The sequence below is a fragment of the Porites lutea genome, chromosome 5 (assembly GCF_958299795.1).
Source record: "Porites lutea chromosome 5, jaPorLute2.1, whole genome shotgun sequence".
Taxonomy (NCBI): Eukaryota; Metazoa; Cnidaria; class Anthozoa; order Scleractinia; family Poritidae; genus Porites; species Porites lutea.
The window spans coordinates 21,795,526-21,815,191 of record NC_133205.1 but is presented as its reverse complement, the minus strand read 5'-3'; the positions used below and the strand labels follow the sequence as shown (position 1 = coordinate 21,815,191).

General features: G+C 39.5%; 2 protein-coding genes and 1 pseudogene across 2 annotated transcripts; all 3 read left to right on the top strand.

The window, feature by feature from the left end:
• The first annotated feature begins 3,063 nt into the window (after window positions 1–3,063).
• Window positions 3,064–6,423, top strand: LOC140937555 (adenosine receptor A2a-like). Its single transcript, XM_073387113.1, has 2 exons — window positions 3,064–3,495; window positions 5,009–6,423. Exons 1-2 carry the CDS (start codon window positions 3,113–3,115, stop codon window positions 5,727–5,729), a joined length of 1,104 nt encoding a protein of 367 aa, XP_073243214.1. The 5' UTR covers window positions 3,064–3,112; the 3' UTR covers window positions 5,730–6,423.
• Window positions 6,424–8,998: 2,575 nt separating this feature from the next.
• LOC140939064 (adenosine receptor A2a-like) lies at window positions 8,999–12,655 on the top strand (annotated as a pseudogene).
• Window positions 12,656–15,605: 2,950 nt separating this feature from the next.
• On the top strand, window positions 15,606–18,650 carry LOC140938080 (adenosine receptor A2b-like). Its single transcript, XM_073387619.1, has 3 exons — window positions 15,606–15,735; window positions 16,033–16,469; window positions 17,930–18,650. Exons 2-3 carry the CDS (start codon window positions 16,087–16,089, stop codon window positions 18,648–18,650), a joined length of 1,104 nt encoding a protein of 367 aa, XP_073243720.1. The 5' UTR covers window positions 15,606–15,735; window positions 16,033–16,086.
• Window positions 18,651–19,666: the final 1,016 nt, after the last annotated feature.

The following is a 19,666-nucleotide window of genomic DNA, read 5'->3' as shown; positions in this document are numbered from 1 at the left end:
GGTTTTTTGAGCGGTCTTCATCCTTGAAGAGGGTATCATTTTTGCCATTGTTCGCGCTTGACTCGTGTTTTCGTCTTTAACTTTAACCAGGAGTCCAGATACTACAAGGAAGTCCAGATCCACCAAAAAGGAAAAAGTCTATTTTGTGGAATTGCGGTCATAGTTAAAGTCATACTGAAATAACAGCTGATACAATTATAAAATTAATTTCAGTAAACGTTGTCGGAAACGCGACGAGACTGCAAAGCAGCAAAGCTTGGGTAAAACAAGCAACAAAAACGTGCAACTTGTTACGAAACATTGCTGCAAAACGACTGAGATGAAAAGCGATGTTCCGCGTTTGACCATCCACTGCAACATGTACAAATCAGGTTGCATTTGAAAGTTGACTTCTGATTGGATAAAATTGGATAGAATGAGGAGTCACGCCATTCACTGAAGTTACGTCATTTCGGCTACAAATCGAGTTTGCCTTGGGCCGGTAAAACGCCCAACATGCGAAAATGTTGCTGCAAAAAAGTAGAACTACTCTCTACTTTCTGTAGCAACTTTTTGCAACCTGCGGTAATCTGATTTGTTACAAGACAGGTTTAAACGCAGGTGAACATCGCCTTTCAACTTGATTTGCAGCCATGTAAAACAAGTTGCATGTATTTGTCACTCGTTTTACCGTACATTAGTGCTAAAATGTATGATATCTTATTCCATTCTTTGACACGTACTGACAACCTTGAAGTACAGTGGAACCCAGGTGATACGAACACTAAGTGAACACGGCTTGGAGTCAGTATAAGTGGGTTCCGTTTTGAGTGGGTATCCGTAGGGCGGGGTTGCACTCTATTACAATAACGACATGTACAGCTACCCACATTACCTTGCGGTCTTGTCTTGCCTCACAAGCTAACAATGCCTGTTGTTTAAAATTTTATTTCCCTATTTGCTTTGGGGTATGGTAATGTACGATGATGAGATTAAAACAAGGAAAATAAAATTTAAACCAAGGATAAAATTGAATCACAACATACATATCGGCCTGGCATCTTAATGTTGGCCATCATGGCCATCTAGTTTTGTTATTTGCCGTTCGATCAGATCAGATAACAGTGACTTGCCCTGTTAAAATTAGTCTGAAATGTCATATGTCGAAATTGCACCGATCCCAAAGATTTATGCACAGTCTGCCTACAAGCATTACCAATCAGCCACGATATCAACGGCAATAATTAACATGAGAACACCAGAATAGCAATGGCGTAGGTTTAATGAGCTAAACAACAACTCTACACGACCGTTAACAGTGTTTGGTACATTTCTTTGTCCCACCCATCTCCCATCCTTGCACGACTGTCGCCTTTCCCGAGGCGTTCTCAGTATCGAAAACGAACCAACGTTTTTTTTTCAGAATTTGGACGTCGTCCCTAAGATTCATCTCCATGCGGCAAAATTCGCTTTATACTATTAACAAATTGGACAAGGTTGGAACAAACGAAATGAAGTTTAAAGAACACTAATGATTGCAGTTAACAAGTGATCAGTTTTACTGCCGTTGCCGTCGTAGTTGCTTACCATACATCACGACAAGAACGAGAGTTTCTCAGTAAATTTTGCCGCTTACTGGTAAAACATTATCCTCTACCGCTAATTCCAATTGCCTCAAGGGATTTAATATGTAAAGACTAGGAAATCTACACGATAACTGATTTCAATTTACCTTTCAAGTTAAGGTTAAGCCCCCTGAGGCGTTGTTCAATGTTTGGAGAATTACTGAATAACGCGGCTCCAACTCAAAACAAATTTTACTTGGGAGTGTAGGAGACCGAATTGACGACGCCCACTACTGATTCTTGTTTTTTTTAAAACAATCCCCGTTACGCAGACTTTGTTATGTTTAGTTATTTGGCGATGACAATGCTTAAGTCCTGAATTTGCCTTAAAAATTCGCTGGATAGAGCCACGAATATCTCATCAATATCAAAGGCAACACTAATTTCATTCAATTTGTAAGAATATGGCCGAATCAGGTCGTTTTATTATGAGTCCAAATTCATTGGTGATAGCGAAATACGAGGTTCTAATGACTAACAGGGTTAATAAGTGCCTTATTGCTCAATTGGAAGAATATCTTCCCTATAATGCAGAATTAGGTTTTTTAAATTAAAAAGAACCGTTGTCTTCTTAAAACATTCAAATGACATCATTGATTGCGCATTGCCAGGATAATATTTCCAAAACACCTTTTCGTCCATTTCCCGGCACTTTCTATGACAACTGACAACATCGTTAAGTGCGAAATAAATCCAATGCTAATGCTGTATACTTTTCACAACTTGGAAGTCGGTGTCAGTCGGTGTCGTAGTTGGGTATCGTCATTACTTCAAGTCCGTCCGTCACTACAGTGAATATTATTACTCTTTATCTCATGCCGTTATTAGGCCCCGAAGCAAGGCACAATATCTTGACGTAGATCTAAAAAATAATACTCACTTCCTCTCTTTTTTAATGCACAATTTAACACATAAGAGTTAAGCTTCTGTCAGCCCTGAAAACACTGTTATCATGCAGCACGGTCCCTCAGTCTTAAGGATAAATATATTTCTCAAGCACACTAAAAGGAAAATCGCTTCATCTTTCTTTAACTCTAAGTAATTACTCTATATTTGTTTAGGAATGACAGAGACTTCCTTAGAAATCAAATACAGCTGACGATGGAGTGCGTGATATTATTTCTGCTGTGCTATTAAACAGAGCCAATCGCATAAAAAGCGCGTTTTCACCTAGGTTCGATTTCAGCTGTCTCCCGGGTCCAGTCTTTGACTTTGAGGGTGTAGTTATCTCTCTGTGTTGCCTTACAAAAATTAATAATTTAACTTTTTCAAGAAGCCAATGCTTTCGTGGTGAGTTATTTTCATTTGTGCTGTTTGATTTAGTTGATGTTTTTTTCGGTAACCTTTAAGATTTGAGCACGTAGTCGCGAAAAAAATTGCGCGAAGCAGGACTGGTATAGGGACTTAGGTTACAAAATGTCATTAACAGTAGTTATTATCTTCCTTATTTGCAGATAGCATTCAGAAAAATGAAAGGACTTGAGATGTGTGCAACTTAATGGTTAGAGATGTCTTCCACGAAAGAAAACAAAACCTGCTTTGTAGTACACAATTCGCCGGATTTTGTAACGGGGATCTTTATCACGCTCTCAGTTACTGGAATATTAACAGCGATTTTGGGAAACTCTCTGATATTTCTTGCCGTGTACAAAACATACTCACTCAGAACTCCATCTAACTACCTACTTGCTAGTCTGTCCTTAGCAAGTCTACTGTTCGTCCCGGTTCTGGCGAGTTACACTGTTTCGCTAACAATGAGCGAATGCCATGCAATAATGCCAATTTTGTGTTCATGGACTTCAAAAGTGGATTTTGCATTATTCTGTGTTGTCATGGCTCATGTGGCTATGATCTCCTTGGATCGACTTGTAGCTATCAAAAGACCAATGAGGTATGTTTTTAAAACAATTTCCAGCTCTGCTATTCAATCACAGAATGAAAATTTTAAAACCTTAACCTTTTTGTTCTTCAAGTTTGTGAAACCGATCAAATATAATTGTATGAAACTCTCATGCAGTTCTTCCCGGTCCTTGACAGCTTTTCAAGAATTTATCAAATGTAATTGGAAGCGAACCTTCTTTGTCTGCTTTATTTCGATTTATGCCGCTGTTGCTTAAGGGGCTCCCACATTATATCACAAGTTATTTTCTGCGACTTCTATCATTTCCATGAAACTTCTATTATTTGTTAATTAATACTTTGTAAGTTCGATGGCATTTCATGTGTTTTTGTCCTCGATTAGAGAGAACTGCTTATATAAGCTTTAACAGCAGGTGCAATATAAGGGATGCACCATCGTTGCCAATAATAAGAAGACCTAATATATAAAAAATACATGATATTAAAAAATGTGCACTTATATTCAAGACAGTTACTGTTTTGGCAGTCCGCAAAAATTCAATACTATTCAAATATCTAAGAGAAGATGAAACATGAGGTATGTTCTTTTTCATCTCCATGTCAGCAGCTGCTTCCAAATACATGACGTTACATGACGTCACGGCAGCCATAGTGATGTTCCAAAACAATGAAACGGTGGCCAACCAATCCTCTGGGATTTCAACTCTTTACCTTTGTAATTGTTTTCTTTTGTTCCAATAAATTTGCACAGACGATGGTCACGTGAGTGAAAACGCTCTATACCTGATTCAATAAAGATTGCTTTGGGCATTGACAATTGGGTACCTTGGAGCTATTGTTTGGCAGTCATTCACTGTTCCGTATGCCTATAAATGCCCAAGGCCCCATTGCCAAAGCAGCCTTTACTGAATTGGGTGTAAAAGAACTATAAAGAAACGGCTTTCTAGAATAGACCTTTTTACCGATACGGCGGCCATATTAAATTAATTCGATTTAAGGAGTATTATAGGATGCCCAGGGAGCATGAGCTCATTTCGTTTGTATTTTCGAGCGCTTTTCGGGACATTTTTTCTTAAAGTTTTCTTAGAACAAGACTGTAAAATGGGAAAAGAGATCGTTGTGCCGTGTTTGGATGTAATAATGATCGCCTTTTTCTAGTTTAGTATTAGAAATATGGTCTTTTACTGTATATTTCTCGGGAAAAAATCATCACCATCTTCAGGAGCCGATTTCACCGTCATCATCATCATCATTTTTTTACAAATTTTTAGTCCTAGTCCCAAAGAGAATTGAAACCCATAGTTCCTCACTACATTACGTACAACTAGATTCCTCACTAGATCAACTTGAGTAGGTAAGATAGTTAAGTAGTGAAACAGACAACTGGTGATAGAAGAGGTAGATGAGGGAGATAGCTGTGAGTTTTTCGGGTGTAGCTGAATGTGCTTATCACAAGTTCTTGTCCTGTTGTTATTAGTCTACCCATGGAGATTAAAACTGTTAACGATGACTTTAATTCTGAAAAACATTTTTCTCACCTGCAGATACTCAACAATGATGACAAAGAGGAGGACCCTAGTTATAATAACAATAGTTTGGATTGCTGGCGGAATTGGAGGAGCTATTCCAGGCTTTTTTCGTCTCATTCTTCGAAAACAAGGCAGACCACTACTTCAACTGATGTATGGTTGCATTCAAAATAACGTAATCCCTACTCAACGTCAATTAAAATCCATAATTCCTCACTTCCTCTTCTTGATGTCGTTAACAGTCCTTTTACCAAGCGGTATTATGCTCTTCACGCATGCGTGGATTTTTACCATCTCTCGCAGTCAGGTCCGAAGAATCCGCGTGCTGGAAGACGCCGTATCAAAACGACGGTCTAGTGAAATGCGCGCCGCTAAGACGGTGGCAGTCACCGTGTTTTCAGCATTAGCGTGTTTTACTCCTCTGGTTGTTGTAAATTTCATCACAGCATTAGATCCACCAAGTGGGAAGAAGTTAACTCCCACTCAAATCAACATCAAGTATGTTCTTTTTCCGAGTCTCAAGATTTTGTATCTGTTGGCGGTAACTTTAAACCCTTTTATTTGTGCTTTAAAAACCAGACCCTTTAAAGAGACGTTCAAGAAGTATTTGAAACCTTTGCAAATGAGACAAGGCGTTTCTTTACCTACTACATTAAACCACTCCGGGGCCAAGAACATCGAATTAGCAACAACAAAAAACCGGAACATTGAGATTGCGAGATCAACGGTTTTGTGAATAATCAAATAATCGATCTGTAATTACTCCGCGTATTCTTCAAGTTTTATCCAGACCCAGCGATAACATGGAAAAAAAAACTTCCTAGAAAGACTTGAGAAGAAAATAAATCCAGAAGCAGTGACAATAAAACGGCGCACGAAGTGACCCAAACGGGATATTGCCTTCATGGCATTACAACCACATAAAAACACAAATAGGTAAACTGAGCAATCAAGAGGCGCAAAAGGCGAGACTCTATAAATACCTTCAGTGAAGATATCAGAGAAAAAAGCCTTTTATTCCTCACAAATTTAGGGAGTGCTTGTTGGCTCCACTGAGCCACTTAATAGTGAGGAAAATAAAAAGCGCAGCTTAAACATCACGCGCGCCGGGTAGGAGCAAGGATGGTGGCATGGGTACAAAAAAGCAAAGCTTCGCAGAGATAATAAGGGTCGTTGTCTGAAAGTTGTGTTGTTGAGCTACGGTAAGGCGGGCAAGAAAAACGTACAACGTGTTTTGCAACACTGCTGCAAAAATAGTTGAATAGCGATGTTGCGCGTTTTACCACCCACGTTCAAACCTGTCTTGCAGCAAAGCAGGTTGATGCAAGTTGCGTGAATACTGACTTCTGATTGGCCAAAATTACGCGGGAGTCACGCCATACACGGGAGTTACGCCTCTTGCTACAAGACAAGTTTGCCTTGGGTCGGTAAAACGCTAGCCTCCCACGCAGGCGTTTTTAGGGGAGCTAGTGTTTCTTCCCTCCCCACAAGGTAAGAAATACGAGCTCCCCTAAAAACGCCTGCGTGGTAGGCTAGTAAAACGCCCAACAAGTGCAGACTTTGTTGCAAAAGTAGAATTTCAGTCTCTTCTCTGCAACAACTTTTCGAAACCTGCAACAAACTGATTTGTTGCAACGCAGGTTTGATTCGAAGGTGGTAAAACACGTAACATCGCTATTTAAATCATTTCGGAGGAATGTTACAAAACAAGTTGTACGTTTTTGTTGCCTGTTTTACCCTACCTTTACTTTCATTGGGTCTTGCGGATCAAAATTAAGTGTCAGAGTCACGCAAAGTAAAGTGTCAGAGTCATGACCAACACGATTGACTAAACGAAATTGTAAATTGACTCATTTATTGTATTTTGCACTTATTTGTAGAAAGGAAGCCAATATACAATGAATACAATCATCGTAGCACGTGCACTTAGTGTAGAAAGGCTTTATATTACTTGCTAATTTTAATGCTTTAAAAAACGCCTTCAGGAGAGTGTGTTTCAGGCTCTCAGTTGGTCAGGGCGAGCGAAAAAAACGAGCCAGGAAAAAAAAAGAGAGAGGGAGAAAAAAGGCGTGGGGTGGGAGCCCTGAGGATTTCTTTTAGGGCCTCTTCAGCCTGCTTTCTCCCCAGTCCTCGCCCATTTTTTCTTGCTACCCAGTTGTTTTTGGCTCGTTCAGTCTAAAAGAGGGCCTGGGAAAGAATAGTTTGTAAAGGGATGGGAGAATTTCATCTCCATCATTGTTTATTTGACTATGGTTGCTTAGTTTTCATATTAGACACTGGCCTTGGAAGAAGCTCACATAAGATGGAAAAGTCCCGAGGCGTTCTCAGTATCGAAAATGAACCAACGTTTTTTTTTTTAATTTGGACGTCATCCCTAAGATTCATCTCCACGCGGCAAAATTCGCTTTATACTTTTAAAAAATTGGACAAGGTTAAAATAAAAGAAATGAAGTTTAAAGAACAATAATGATTGCAGTTAACAAGTGATCAGTTTTACGGCCGTTGCCGTCGTAGTTGCTTACCATGCATCACGACAAGAACGAGAGTTTCTCAGTAAATTTTGCCGCTTACTGGAAATGAACAGCTAATATAAAACATTATCCTCTAACGCTAATTCCAATTGCCCCAAGGGATTTTAAAATATATAAAGACTAGGAAATCTACACGATAACTGATTTCAATTTACCTTTCAAGTTGAGGTTAAGTCCCCTGAGGCGTTGTTCAATGTTTGGAGAATTACTGAATAACGCGGCTCCAACTCAAAACAAATTTTACTTGGGAGTGTAGGAGACCGAATTGACGACGCCCACCACTGATTCTTGTTTTTTTAAACCAATCCCCGTTACGCAGACTTTGTAATGTTTAGTTATTTGGCGATGACAATGCTTAAGTCCTGAATTTGCCTTAAAAATTCGCTGGATAGAGCCACCAATATCTTATCAATATCAAAGGCAACACTAATTTCATTCAATTTGTAAGAATATGGCCGAATCAGGTCGTTTTATTATGAGTCCAAATTCATTGGTGATAGCGAAATACGAGGTTCTAATGACTAACAGGGTTAATAAGTGCCTTATTAGTAGTGGAAACTCAGAAATGAAAAAAATCGCTAAAATCGCACCGGATCGGGAAAATAACCACACAGCAAGCAAGAACACACCATGTAAATAAGGTAAGACGTCTTTTATTGAGAATTTCTACGAGTATTTATCTTCCTAAATCTATAACGTGGATTCCCATACAAATCCTTTATAAATTCACGGCCGCCATGTAACCCAATACCGCTTTCGTTGAACAGTCACGTCCCGGCTCGCACACCGCTAATAATTAATCTAATCCTTTCACGTGACGTGAGCTTGGGCTGCCTGTTTTTAAATTAAAGAGAACCGTTGTCCTCTTAAAACATTCAAATGACATGATTAATTGCGCATTGCCAGGATAATATTTCCAAAACACCTTTTCGTCCATTTCCGGGCACTTTCTATGACAACTGACAACATCGTTAAGCTAAGTGCGAAATAAATCCAATGCCAATGCTGTATACTTTTCCAACTTGGAAGTCGGTGTCAGTCGGTGTCAGTCGGTGTCGTAGTTGGGTATCGTCATTACTTCAAGTCCGTCCGTCACTACAGTGAATATTACTTTTTATCTCATGCCGTTATTAGGCCCCGAAGCAAGGTACGGTATCTTGACGTGGATCTAAAAAATAATACTCACTTCCACTCATTTTTAATGCACAATTTTAACACATAAGAGTTAAGTTTTTGTCAACCCTGAAAACACTGTTATCATGCAGCACGGTCCCTTAGTCTTTAAAAGGGTAAATATATTTCTCAAGCACGCAAAAAGGAAAATCGCTTCATCTTTATTTAACTCTAAGTAATTACTCTTTATTTGTTTAGGAATGACAGAGACTTCCTTAGAAATCAAATGCAGCTGACGGTGGAGTGCGTGATATTATTTCTGCTGTGCTATTAAACAGAGCCAATCGCATAAAAGGCGCCTTTTCACCTAGGCTCGATTTCAGCTGTCTCCCGAGTCCAGTCTTTGACTTTGAGGGTGTAGTTATCTCTCTGTGTTGCCTTACAAAAATTAATAATTTAACTTTTTCAGCAAGCCAATGCTTTCGTGGTGAGTTATTTTCATTTGTGCTGTTTGATTTAGTTGATGTTTTTTTCGGTAACCTTTAAGATTTGAGCACGTAGTCGCGAAAAAAATTGCGCGAAGCAGGACTGGTATAGGGACTTAGGCCCGGTTCAGACGCCGAACTTTTCATGAGCCGAACCCAATACATTGAATTAAGTACATGAAAAGTTCGGCGTCTGAATCAATTACGAACGCCTGTTTCAATTTGGAACGGCTAGGCCGTTCTTTTCGCCCAGCTCGGCCGGAAATTTAGCCAGTAGTTATTATTTTCCTTATTTGCAGATAACATTCAGAAAAATTAAAGGACTTGAGATGTGTGCAACTTAATGGTTAGAGATGTCTTCCACGAAAGAAAACAAAACCTGCTTTGTAGTACACAATTCGCCGGATTTTGTAACGGGGATCTTTATCACGCTCTCAGTTACTGGAATATTAACAGCGATTTTGGGAAACTCTCTGATATTTCTTGCCGTGTACAAAACATACTCACTCAGAACTCCATCTAACTACCTACTTGTTAGTCTGTCCTTAGCAAGTCTACTGTTCGTCCCGGTTCTGGCGAGTCACACTGTTTCGCTAACAATGAGCGAATGCCATGCAATAATGCCAATTTTGTGTTCATGGACTTCAAAAGTGGATTTTGCATTATTCTGTGTTGTCATGGCTCATGTGGCTATGATCTCTTGGATCGACTTGTAGCTATCAAAAGACCAATGAGGTATGTTTTTAAAACAATTTCCAGCTCTGCTATTCAATCACAGAATGAAAATTTTAAAACCTTAACCTTTTTGTTCTTCAAGTTTGTGAAACCGATCAAATATAATTGTATGAAACTCTCATGCAGTTCTTCCCGGTCCTTGACAGCTTTTCAAGAATTTATCAAATGTAATTGGAAGCGAACCTTCTTTGTCTGCTTTATTTCGATTTATGCCGCTGTTGCTTAAGGGGCTCCCACGTTATATCACAAGTTATTTTCTGCGACTTCTATCATTTCCATGAAACTTCTATTATTTGTTAATTAATACTTTGTAAGTTCGATGGCATTTCATGTGTTTTTGTCCTCGATTAGAAAGAACTGCTTATATAAACTTTAACAGCAGGTGCAATATAAGGGATGCACCATCGTTGCCAATAATAAGAAGAGCTAATATATAAAAAATACATGATATTAAAAAATGTGCACTTATATTCAAGACAGTTACTGTTTTGGCAGTCCGCAAAAATTCAATACTATTCAAATGTCTAAGAGAAGATGAAACATGAGGTATGTTCTTTTTCATCTCCATGTCAGCAGCTGCTTCCAAATACATGACGTTACATGACGTCACGGCAGCCATAGTGATGTTCCAAAACAATGAAACGGTGGCCAACCAATCCTCTGGGATTTCAACTCTTTACCTTTTTAATTGTTTTCTTTTGTTCCAATAAATTTGCACAGACGATGGTCACGTGAGTGAAAACGCTCTATACCTGATTCAATAAAGATTGCTTTGGGCATTGGCAATTGGGTACCTTGGAGCTATTGTTTGGCAGTCTCTCACTGTTCCGTATGCCTATAATTGCCAAATCAGCCTTTACTGAATTAAGTGTAAAAGAACTATAAAGAAACGGCTTTCTAGAATAGACCTTTTTACCGATACGGCGGCCTTATTGAATTGATTCGATTTAAGGAGTATTGTAGGATGCCCAGGGGGCATGAGCTCATTTCGTTTGTATTTTCGAGCGCTTTTCGGGACATTTTTTCTTAAAGAAGAAGACTGTAAAATGGGAAAAGAGATCGTTGTGCCGTGTTTGGATGTAATAATGATCGCCTTTTTCTAGTTTAGTGTTAGAAATATGGTCTTTCACTGTATATTTCTCCGGAAAAAATCATCACCATCTTCAGGAGCCGATTTCACCGTCATCATCATCATCATTGTTTTAAAAATTTTTAGTCCTAGTCACAAAGAGAATTGAAACCCATAGTTCCTCACTACATTACGTGCAACTAGATTCCTCACTAGATAAACTCGAGTAGGTAAGATAGTTAAGTAGTGAAACAGACAACTGGTGATAGAAGAGGTAGATGAGGGAGATAGCTGTGAGTTTTACGGGTGTAGCTGAATGTGCTTATCACGAGTTCTTGTCCTGTTGTTATTAGTCTACCCATGGAGATTAAAACTGTTAACGATGACTTTCTCACCTGCAGATACTCAACAATGATGACAAAGAGGAGGACCCTAGTTATAATAACAATAGTTTGGATTGCTGGCGGAATTGGAGGAGCTATTCCAGGCTTTTTTCGTCTCATTCTTCGAAAACAAAGCAGACCACTTCTTCAACTGATGTATGGTTGCATTCAAAATAACGTAATCCCTACTCAACGTCAATTAAAATCCATAATTCCTCACTTCCTCTTCTTGATGTCGTTAACAGTCCTTTTACCAAGCGGTATTATGCTCTTCACGCATGCGTGGATTTTTACCATCTCTCGCAGTCAGGTCCGAAGAATCCGTGTGCTGGAAGACGCCGTATCAAAACGACGGTCTAGTGAAATGCGCGCCGCTAAAACGGTGGCAGTCACCGTGTTTTCAGCATTAGCGTGTTTTACTCCTCTGGTTGTTGTAAATTTCATCACAGCATTAGATCCACCAAGTGGGAAGAAGTTAACTCCCACTCAAATCAAAATCAAGTATGTTCTTTTTCCGAGTCTCAAGATTTTGTATCTGTTGGCGGTAACTTTAAACCCTTTTATTTGTGCTTTAAAAATCAGACCCTTTAAAGAGACGTTCAAGAAGTATTTGAAACCTTTGCAAATAAGACTAGGCGTTTCTTTACCTACTACATTAAACCACTCCCGGGCCAAGAACATCGAATTAGCAACAACAAAAAACCGGAACATTGAGATTGCGAGATCAACGGTTTTGTGATAATAATCGATCTGTAATTACTCCGCGTATTCTTCAAGTTTTTACCAAACCCAGCGATAACAAGGAAAAAAAACTTCCTAGAAAGACTTGAGAAGAAAATAAATCCAGAAGCAGTGACAATAAAACGGCGCACGAAGTGACCCAAACGGGATATTGCCTTCATGGCATTACAACCACATAAAAACACAAATAGGTAAACTGAGCAATCAAGAGGCGCAAAAGGCGAGACTCTATAAATACCTTCAGTGAAGATATCAGAGAAAAAAGCCTTTTATTCCTCACAAATTTAGGGAGTGCTTGTTGGCTCCACTGAGCCACTTAATAGTGAGGAAAATAAAAAGCGCAGCTTAAACATCACGCGCGCCGGGTAGGAGCAAGGATGGTGGCATGGGTACAAAAAAGCAAAGCTTCGCAGAGATAATAAGGGTCGTTGCCTGAAAGTTGTGTTGTTGAGCTACGGTAAGGCGGGCAAGAAAAACGTACAACGTGTTTTGCAACACTGCTGCAAAAATAGTTGAATAGCGATGTTGCGCGTTTTACCACCCACGTTCAAACCTGTCTTGCAGCAAAGCAGGTTGATGCAAGTTGCGTGAATACTGACTTCTGATTGGCCAAAATTACGCGAGAGTCACGCCATACACGGGAGTTACGCCTCTTGCTACAAGTCAAGTTTGCCTTGGGTCGGTAAAACGCTAGCCTCCCACGCAGGCGTTTTTAGGGGAGCTCGTGTTTCTTCCCTCCCCACAAGGTATGAAATACGAGCTCCCCTAAAAACGCCTGCGTGGTAGGCTAGTAAAACGCCCAACAAGTGCAGACTTTGTTGCAAAAGTAGAATTTCAGTCTCTTCTCTGCAACAACTTTTCGAAACCTGCAACAAACTGATTTGTTGCAACGCAGGTTTGATTCGAAGGTGGTAAAACACGTAACATCGCTATTTAAATCATTTCGGAGGAATGTTACAAAACAAGTTGTACGTTTTTGTTGCCTGTTTTACCCTACCTTTACTTTCATTGGGTCTTGCGGATCAAAATTAAGTGTCAGAGTCACGCAAAGTAAAGTGTCAGAGTCATGACCAACACGATTGACTAAACGAAATTGTAAATTGACTCATTTATTGTATTTTGCACTTATTTGTAGAAAGGAAGCCAATATACAATGAATACAATCATCGTAGCACTTAGTGTAGAAAGGCTTTATATTACTTGCTAATTTTAATGCTTTAAAAAACGCCTTCAGGAGAGTGTGTTTCAGGCTCTCAGTTGGTCAGGGCGAGCGAAAAAAACGAGCCAGGAAAAAAAAAGAGAGAGGGAGAAAAAAGGCGTGGGGTGGGAGCCCTGAGGATTTCTTTTAGGGCCTCTTCAGCCTGCTTTCTCCCCAGTCCTCGCCCATTTTTTCTTGCTACCCAGTTGTTTTTGGCTCGTTCAGTCTAAAAGAGGGCCTGGGAAAGAATAGTTTTTAAAGGGATGGGAGAATTTCATCTCCATCATTGTTTATTTGACTATGGTTGCTTAGTTTTCATATTAGACACTGGCCTTGGAAGAAGCTCACATAAGATGGAAAAGTCCCGAGGCGTTCTCAGTATCGAAAACGAACCAACGTTTTGTTTTTAATTTGGACGTCATCCCTAAGATTCATCTCCACGCGGCAAAATTCGCTTTATACTTTTAAAAAATTGGACAAGGTTAAAATAAAAGAAATGAAGTTTAAAGAACAATAATGATTGCAGTTAACAAGTGATCAGTTTTACAGCCGTTGCCGTCGTAGTTGCTTACCATACATCACGACAAGAACGAGAGTTTCTCAGTAAATTTTGCCGCTTACTGGAAATGAACAGCTAATATAAAACATTATCCTCTAACGCTAATTCCAATTGCCCCAAGGGATTTTAAAATATATAAAGACCAGGAAATCTACACGATAACTGATTTCAATTTACCTTTCAAGTTGAGGTTAAGTCCCCTGAGGCGTTGTTCAATGTTTGGAGAATTACTGAATAACGCGGCTCCAACTCAAAACAAATTTTACTTGGGAGTGTAGGAGACCGAATTGACGACGCCCACCACTGATTCTTGTTTTTTTAAAACAATCCCCGTTACGCAGACTTTGTAATGTTTAGTTATTTGGCGATGACAATGCTTAAGTCCTGAATTTGCCTTAAAAATTCGCTGGATAGAGCCACGAATATCTTATCAATATCAAAGGCAACACTAATTTCATTCAATTTGTAAGAATATGGCCGAATCAGGTCGTTTTATTATGAGTCCAAATTCATTGGTGATAGCGAAATACGAGGTTCTAATGACTAACAGGGTTAATAAGTGCCTTATTGCTCAATTGGAAGAATATCTTCCCTATAATGCAGAATTAGGCTTTTTAAATCACAGGCAGCCCAAGCTCACGTCACGTGAAAGGATTAGATTAATTATTAGCGGTGTGCGAGCCGGGACGTGACTGTTCAACGAAAGCGGTATTGGGTTACATGGCGGCCGTGAATTTATAAAGGATTTGTATGGGAATCCACGTTATAGATTTAGGAAGATAAATACTCGTAGAAATTCTCAATAAAAAACGTCTTACCTTATTTACATGGTGTGTTCTTGCTTGCTGTGTGGTTATTTTCCCGATCCGGTGCGATTTTAGCGATTTCAGAAATGAAAAAAATCGCTAAAATCGCACCGGATCGGGAAAATAACCACACAGCAAGCAAGAACACACCATGTAAATAAGGTAAGACGTTTTTTATTGAGAATTTCTACGAGTATTTATCTTCCTAAATCTATAACGTGGATTCCCATACAAATCCTTTATAAATTCACGGCCGCCATGTAACCCAATACCGCTTTCGTTGAACAGTCACGTCCCGGCTCGCACACCGCTAATAATTAATCTAATCCTTTCACGTGACGTGAGCTTGGGCTGCCTGTGTTTAAATTAAAAAGAACCGTTGTCCTCTTAAAACATTCAAATGACATGATTAATTGCGCATTGCCAGGATAATATTTCCAAAACACCTTTTCGTCCATTTCCGGGCACTTTCTATGACAACTGACAACATCGTTAAGCTAAGTGCGAAATAAATCCAATGCCAATGCTGTATACTTTTCACAACTTGGAAGTCGGTGTCAGTCGGTGTCAGTCGGTGTCGTAGTTGGGTATCGTCATTACTTCAAGTCCGTCCGTCACTACAGTGAATATTACTTTTTATCTCATGCCGTTATTAGGCCCCGAAGCAAGGTACGGTATCTTGACGTGGATCTAAAAAATAATACTCACTTCCACTCATTTTTAATGCACAATTTTAACACATAAGAGTTAAGTTTTTGTCAACCCTGAAAACACTGTGATCATGCAGCACGGTCCCTTGGTCTTTAAAAGGGTAAATATATTTCTCAAGCACGCAAAAAGGAAAATCGCTTCATCTTTATTTAACTCTAAGTAATTACTCTATATTTGTTTAGGAATGACAGAGACTTCCTTGGAAATCAAATACAGCTGACGATGGAGTGCGTGATATTATTTCTGCTGTGCTATTAAACAGAGCCAACCGCATAAAAGGCGCCTTTTCACCTAGGCTCGATTTCAGCTGTCTCCCGAGTCCAGTCTTTGACTTTGAGGGTGTAGTTATCTCTCTGTGTTGCCTTACAAAAATTAATAATTTAACTTTTTCAGCAAGCCAATGCTTTCGTGGTGAGTTATTTTCATTTGTGCTGTTTGATTTGGTTGATGTTTTTTTCGGTAACCTTTAAGATTTGAGCACGTAGTCGCGAAAAAAATTGCGCGAAGCAGGACTGGTATAGGGACTTAGGCCCGGTTCAGACGCCGAACTTTTCATGAGCCGAACCTAATACATTGAATTAAGTACATGAAAAGTTCGGCGTCTGAATCAATTACGAACGCCTGTTTCAATTTGGAACGGCTAGGCCGTTCTTTTCGCCCAGCTCGGCCGGAAATTTAGCCAGTAGTTATTATTTTCCTTATTCGCAGATAACATTCAGAAAAATTAAAGGACTTGAGATGTGTGCAACTTAATGGTTAGAGATGTCTTCCACGAAAGAAAACAAAACCTGCTTTGTAGTACACAATTCGCCGGATTTTGTAACGGGGATCTTTATCACGCTCTCAGTTACTGGAATATTAACAGCGATTTTGGGAAACTCTCTGATATTTCTTGCCGTGTACAAAACATACTCACTCAGAACTCCATCTAACTACCTACTTGCTAGTCTGTCCTTAGCAAGTCTACTGTTCGTCCCGGTTCTGGCGAGTTACACTGTTTCGCTAACAATGAGCGAATGCCATGCAATAATGCCAATTTTGTGTTCATGGACTTCACAAGTGGATTTTGCATTATTCTGTGTTGTCATGGCTCATGTGGCTATGATCTCCTTGGATCGACTTGTAGCTATCAAAAGACCAATGAGGTATGTTTTTAAAACAATTTCAAGCTCTGCTATTCAATCACAGAATGAAAATTTTAAAACCTTAACCTTTCTGTTCTTCAAGTTTGTGAAACCGATCAAATATAATTGTATGAAACTCTCATGCAGTTCTTCCCGGTCCTTGACAGCTTTTCAAGAATTTATCAAATGTAATTGGAAGCGAACCTTCTTTGTCTGCTTTATTTCGATTTATGCCGCTGTTGCTTAAGGGGCTCCCACGTTATATCACAAGTTATTTTCTGCGACTTCTATCATTTCCATGAAACTTCTATTATTTGTTAATTAATACTTTGTAAGTTCGATGGCATTTCATGTGTTTTTGTCCTCGATTAGAAAGAACTGCTTATATAAGCTTTAACAGCAGGTGCAATATAAGGGATGCACCATCGTTGCCAATAATAAGAAGAGATAATATATAAAAAATACATGATATTGAAAAATGTGCACTTATATTCAAGACAGTTACTGTTTTGGCAGTCCGCAAAAATTCAATATTATTCAAATGTCTAAGAGAAGATGAAACATGAGGTACGTTCTTTTTCATCTCCATGTCAGCAGCTGCTTCCAAATACATGACGTCACATGACGTCACGGCAGCCATAGTGATGTTCCAAAACAATGAAACGGTGGCCAACCAATCCTCTGGGATTTCAACTCTTTACCTTTGTAATTGTTTTCTTTTGTTCCAATAAATTTGCACAGACGATGGTCACGTGAGTGAAAACGCTCTATACCTGATTCAATAAAGATTGCTTTGGGCATTGACAATTGGGTACCTTGGAGCTGTTGTTTGGCAGTCACTCACTGTTCCGTATGCCTATAAATGCCCAAGGCCCAATTGCCAAAGCAGCCTTTACTGAATTGGGTGTAAAAGAACTATAAAGAAACGGCTTTCGATTTAAGGAGTATTATAGGATGTCCAGGGGGCATGAGCTCATTTCGTTTGTATTTTCGAGCGCTTTTCGGGACATTTTTTCTTAAAGTTTTCTTAGAACAAGAATGTAACATGGGAAAAGAGATCGTTGTGCCGTGTTTGGATGTAATAATGATCGCCTTTTTCTAGTTTAGTATTAGAAATATGGTCTTTCACTGTATATTTCTCGGGAAAAAATCATCACCATCTTCAGGAGCCGATTTCACCGTCATCATCATCATCATTTTTTTAAACATTTTTAGTCCTAGTCCCAAAGAGAATTGAAACCCATAGTTCCCCACTACATTACGTGCAACTAGATTCCTCACTAGATCAACTTGAGTAGGTAAGATAGTTAAGTAGTGAAACAGACAACTGGTGATAGAAGAGGTAGATGAGGGAGATAGCTGTGAGTTTTTCGGGTGTAGCTGAATGTGCTTATCACGAGTTCTTGTCCTGTTGTTATTAGTCTACCCATGGAGATTAAAACTGTTAACGATGACTTTAATTCGCTAATTCTCACCTGCAGATACTCAACAATGATGACAAAGAGGAGGACCCTAGTTATAATAACAATAGTTTGGACTGCTGGCGGAATTGGAGGAGCTATTCCAGGCTTTTTTCGTCTCATTCTTCGAAAACAAAGCAGACCACTTCTTCAACTGATGTATGGTTGCATTCAAAATAACGTAATCCCTACTCAACGTCAATTAAAATCCATAATGCCTCACTTCCTCTTCTTGATGTCGTTAACAGTCCTTTTACCAAGCGGTATTATGCTCTTCACGCATGTGTGGATTTTTACCATCTCTCGCAGTCAGGTCCGAAGAATCCGCGTGCTGGAAGACGCCGTATCAAAACGACGGTCTAGTGAAATGCGCGCCGCTAAAACGGTGGCAGTCACCGTGTTTTCAGCATTAGCGTGTTTTACTCCTCTGGTTGTTGTAAATTTCATCACAGCATTAGATCCACCAAGTGGGAAGAAGTTAACTCCCACTCAAATCAACATCAAATATATTCTTTTTCCGAGCCTCAAGATTTTGTATCTGTTGGCGGTAACTTTAAACCCTTTTATTTGTGCTTTAAAAACCAGACCCTTTAAAGAGACGTTCAAGAAGTATTTGAAACCTTTGCAAATAAGACTAGGCGTTTCTTTACCTACTACATTAAACCACTCCCGGGCCAAGAACATCGAATTAGCAACAACAAAAAACCGGAACATTGAGATTGCGAGATCAACGGTTTTGTGATAATAATCGATCTGTAATTACTCCGCGTATTCTTCAAGTTTTTACCAAATCCAGCGATAACAAGGAAAAAAACTTCCTAGAAAGACTTGAGAAGAAAATAAATCCAGAAGCAGTGACAATAAAACGGCGCACGAAGTGACCCAAACGGGATATTGCCTTCATGGCATTACAACCACATAAAAACACAAATAGGTAAACTGAGCAATCAAGAGGCGCAAAAGGCGAGACTCTATAAATACCTTCAGTGAAGATATCAGAGATAAAAGCCTTTTATTCCTCACAAATTTAGGGAGTGCTTGTTGGCTCCACTGAGCCACTTAATAGTGAGGAAAATAAAAAGCGCAGCTTAAACATCACGCGCGCCGGGTAGGAGCAAGGATGGTGGCATGGGTACAAAAAAGCAAAGCTTCGCAGAGATAATAAGGGTCGTTGCCTGAAAGTTGTGTTGTTGAGCTACGGTAAGGCGGGTAAGAAAAACGTGCAACGTGTTTTGCAACACTGCTGCAAAAAGAATTGAATAGCAATGTTGCGCGTTTAACCACCCACGTTCAAACCTGTCTTGCAGCAAAGCAGGTTGATGCAAGTTGCGTGAATACTGACTTCTGATTGGCCAAAATTACGCGGGAGTCACGCCATACACGGGAGTTACGCCTCTTGCTACAAGTCAAGTTTGCCTTGGGTCGGTAAAACGCCCAACAAGTACAGACTTTGTTGCAAAAGTAGAATTTCAATCTCTTCCCTGCAACAACTTTTCGGAACCTGCAACAAGCTGATTTGTTGCAACGCAGGTTTGATTCGAAGGTGGTAAAACACGCAACATCGCTATTTAAATCATTTCGGAGGAATGTTACAAAACAAGTTGTACGTTTTTGTTGCCTGTTTTACCCTACCTTTACTTTCATTGTGGTCTTGCGGATCAAATTTAAGTGTCAGAGTCACGCAAAGTAAAGTGTCAGAGTCACGCCCAACACGATTGACTAAACGAAATTGTAAATTGACTCATTTATTGTATTTTG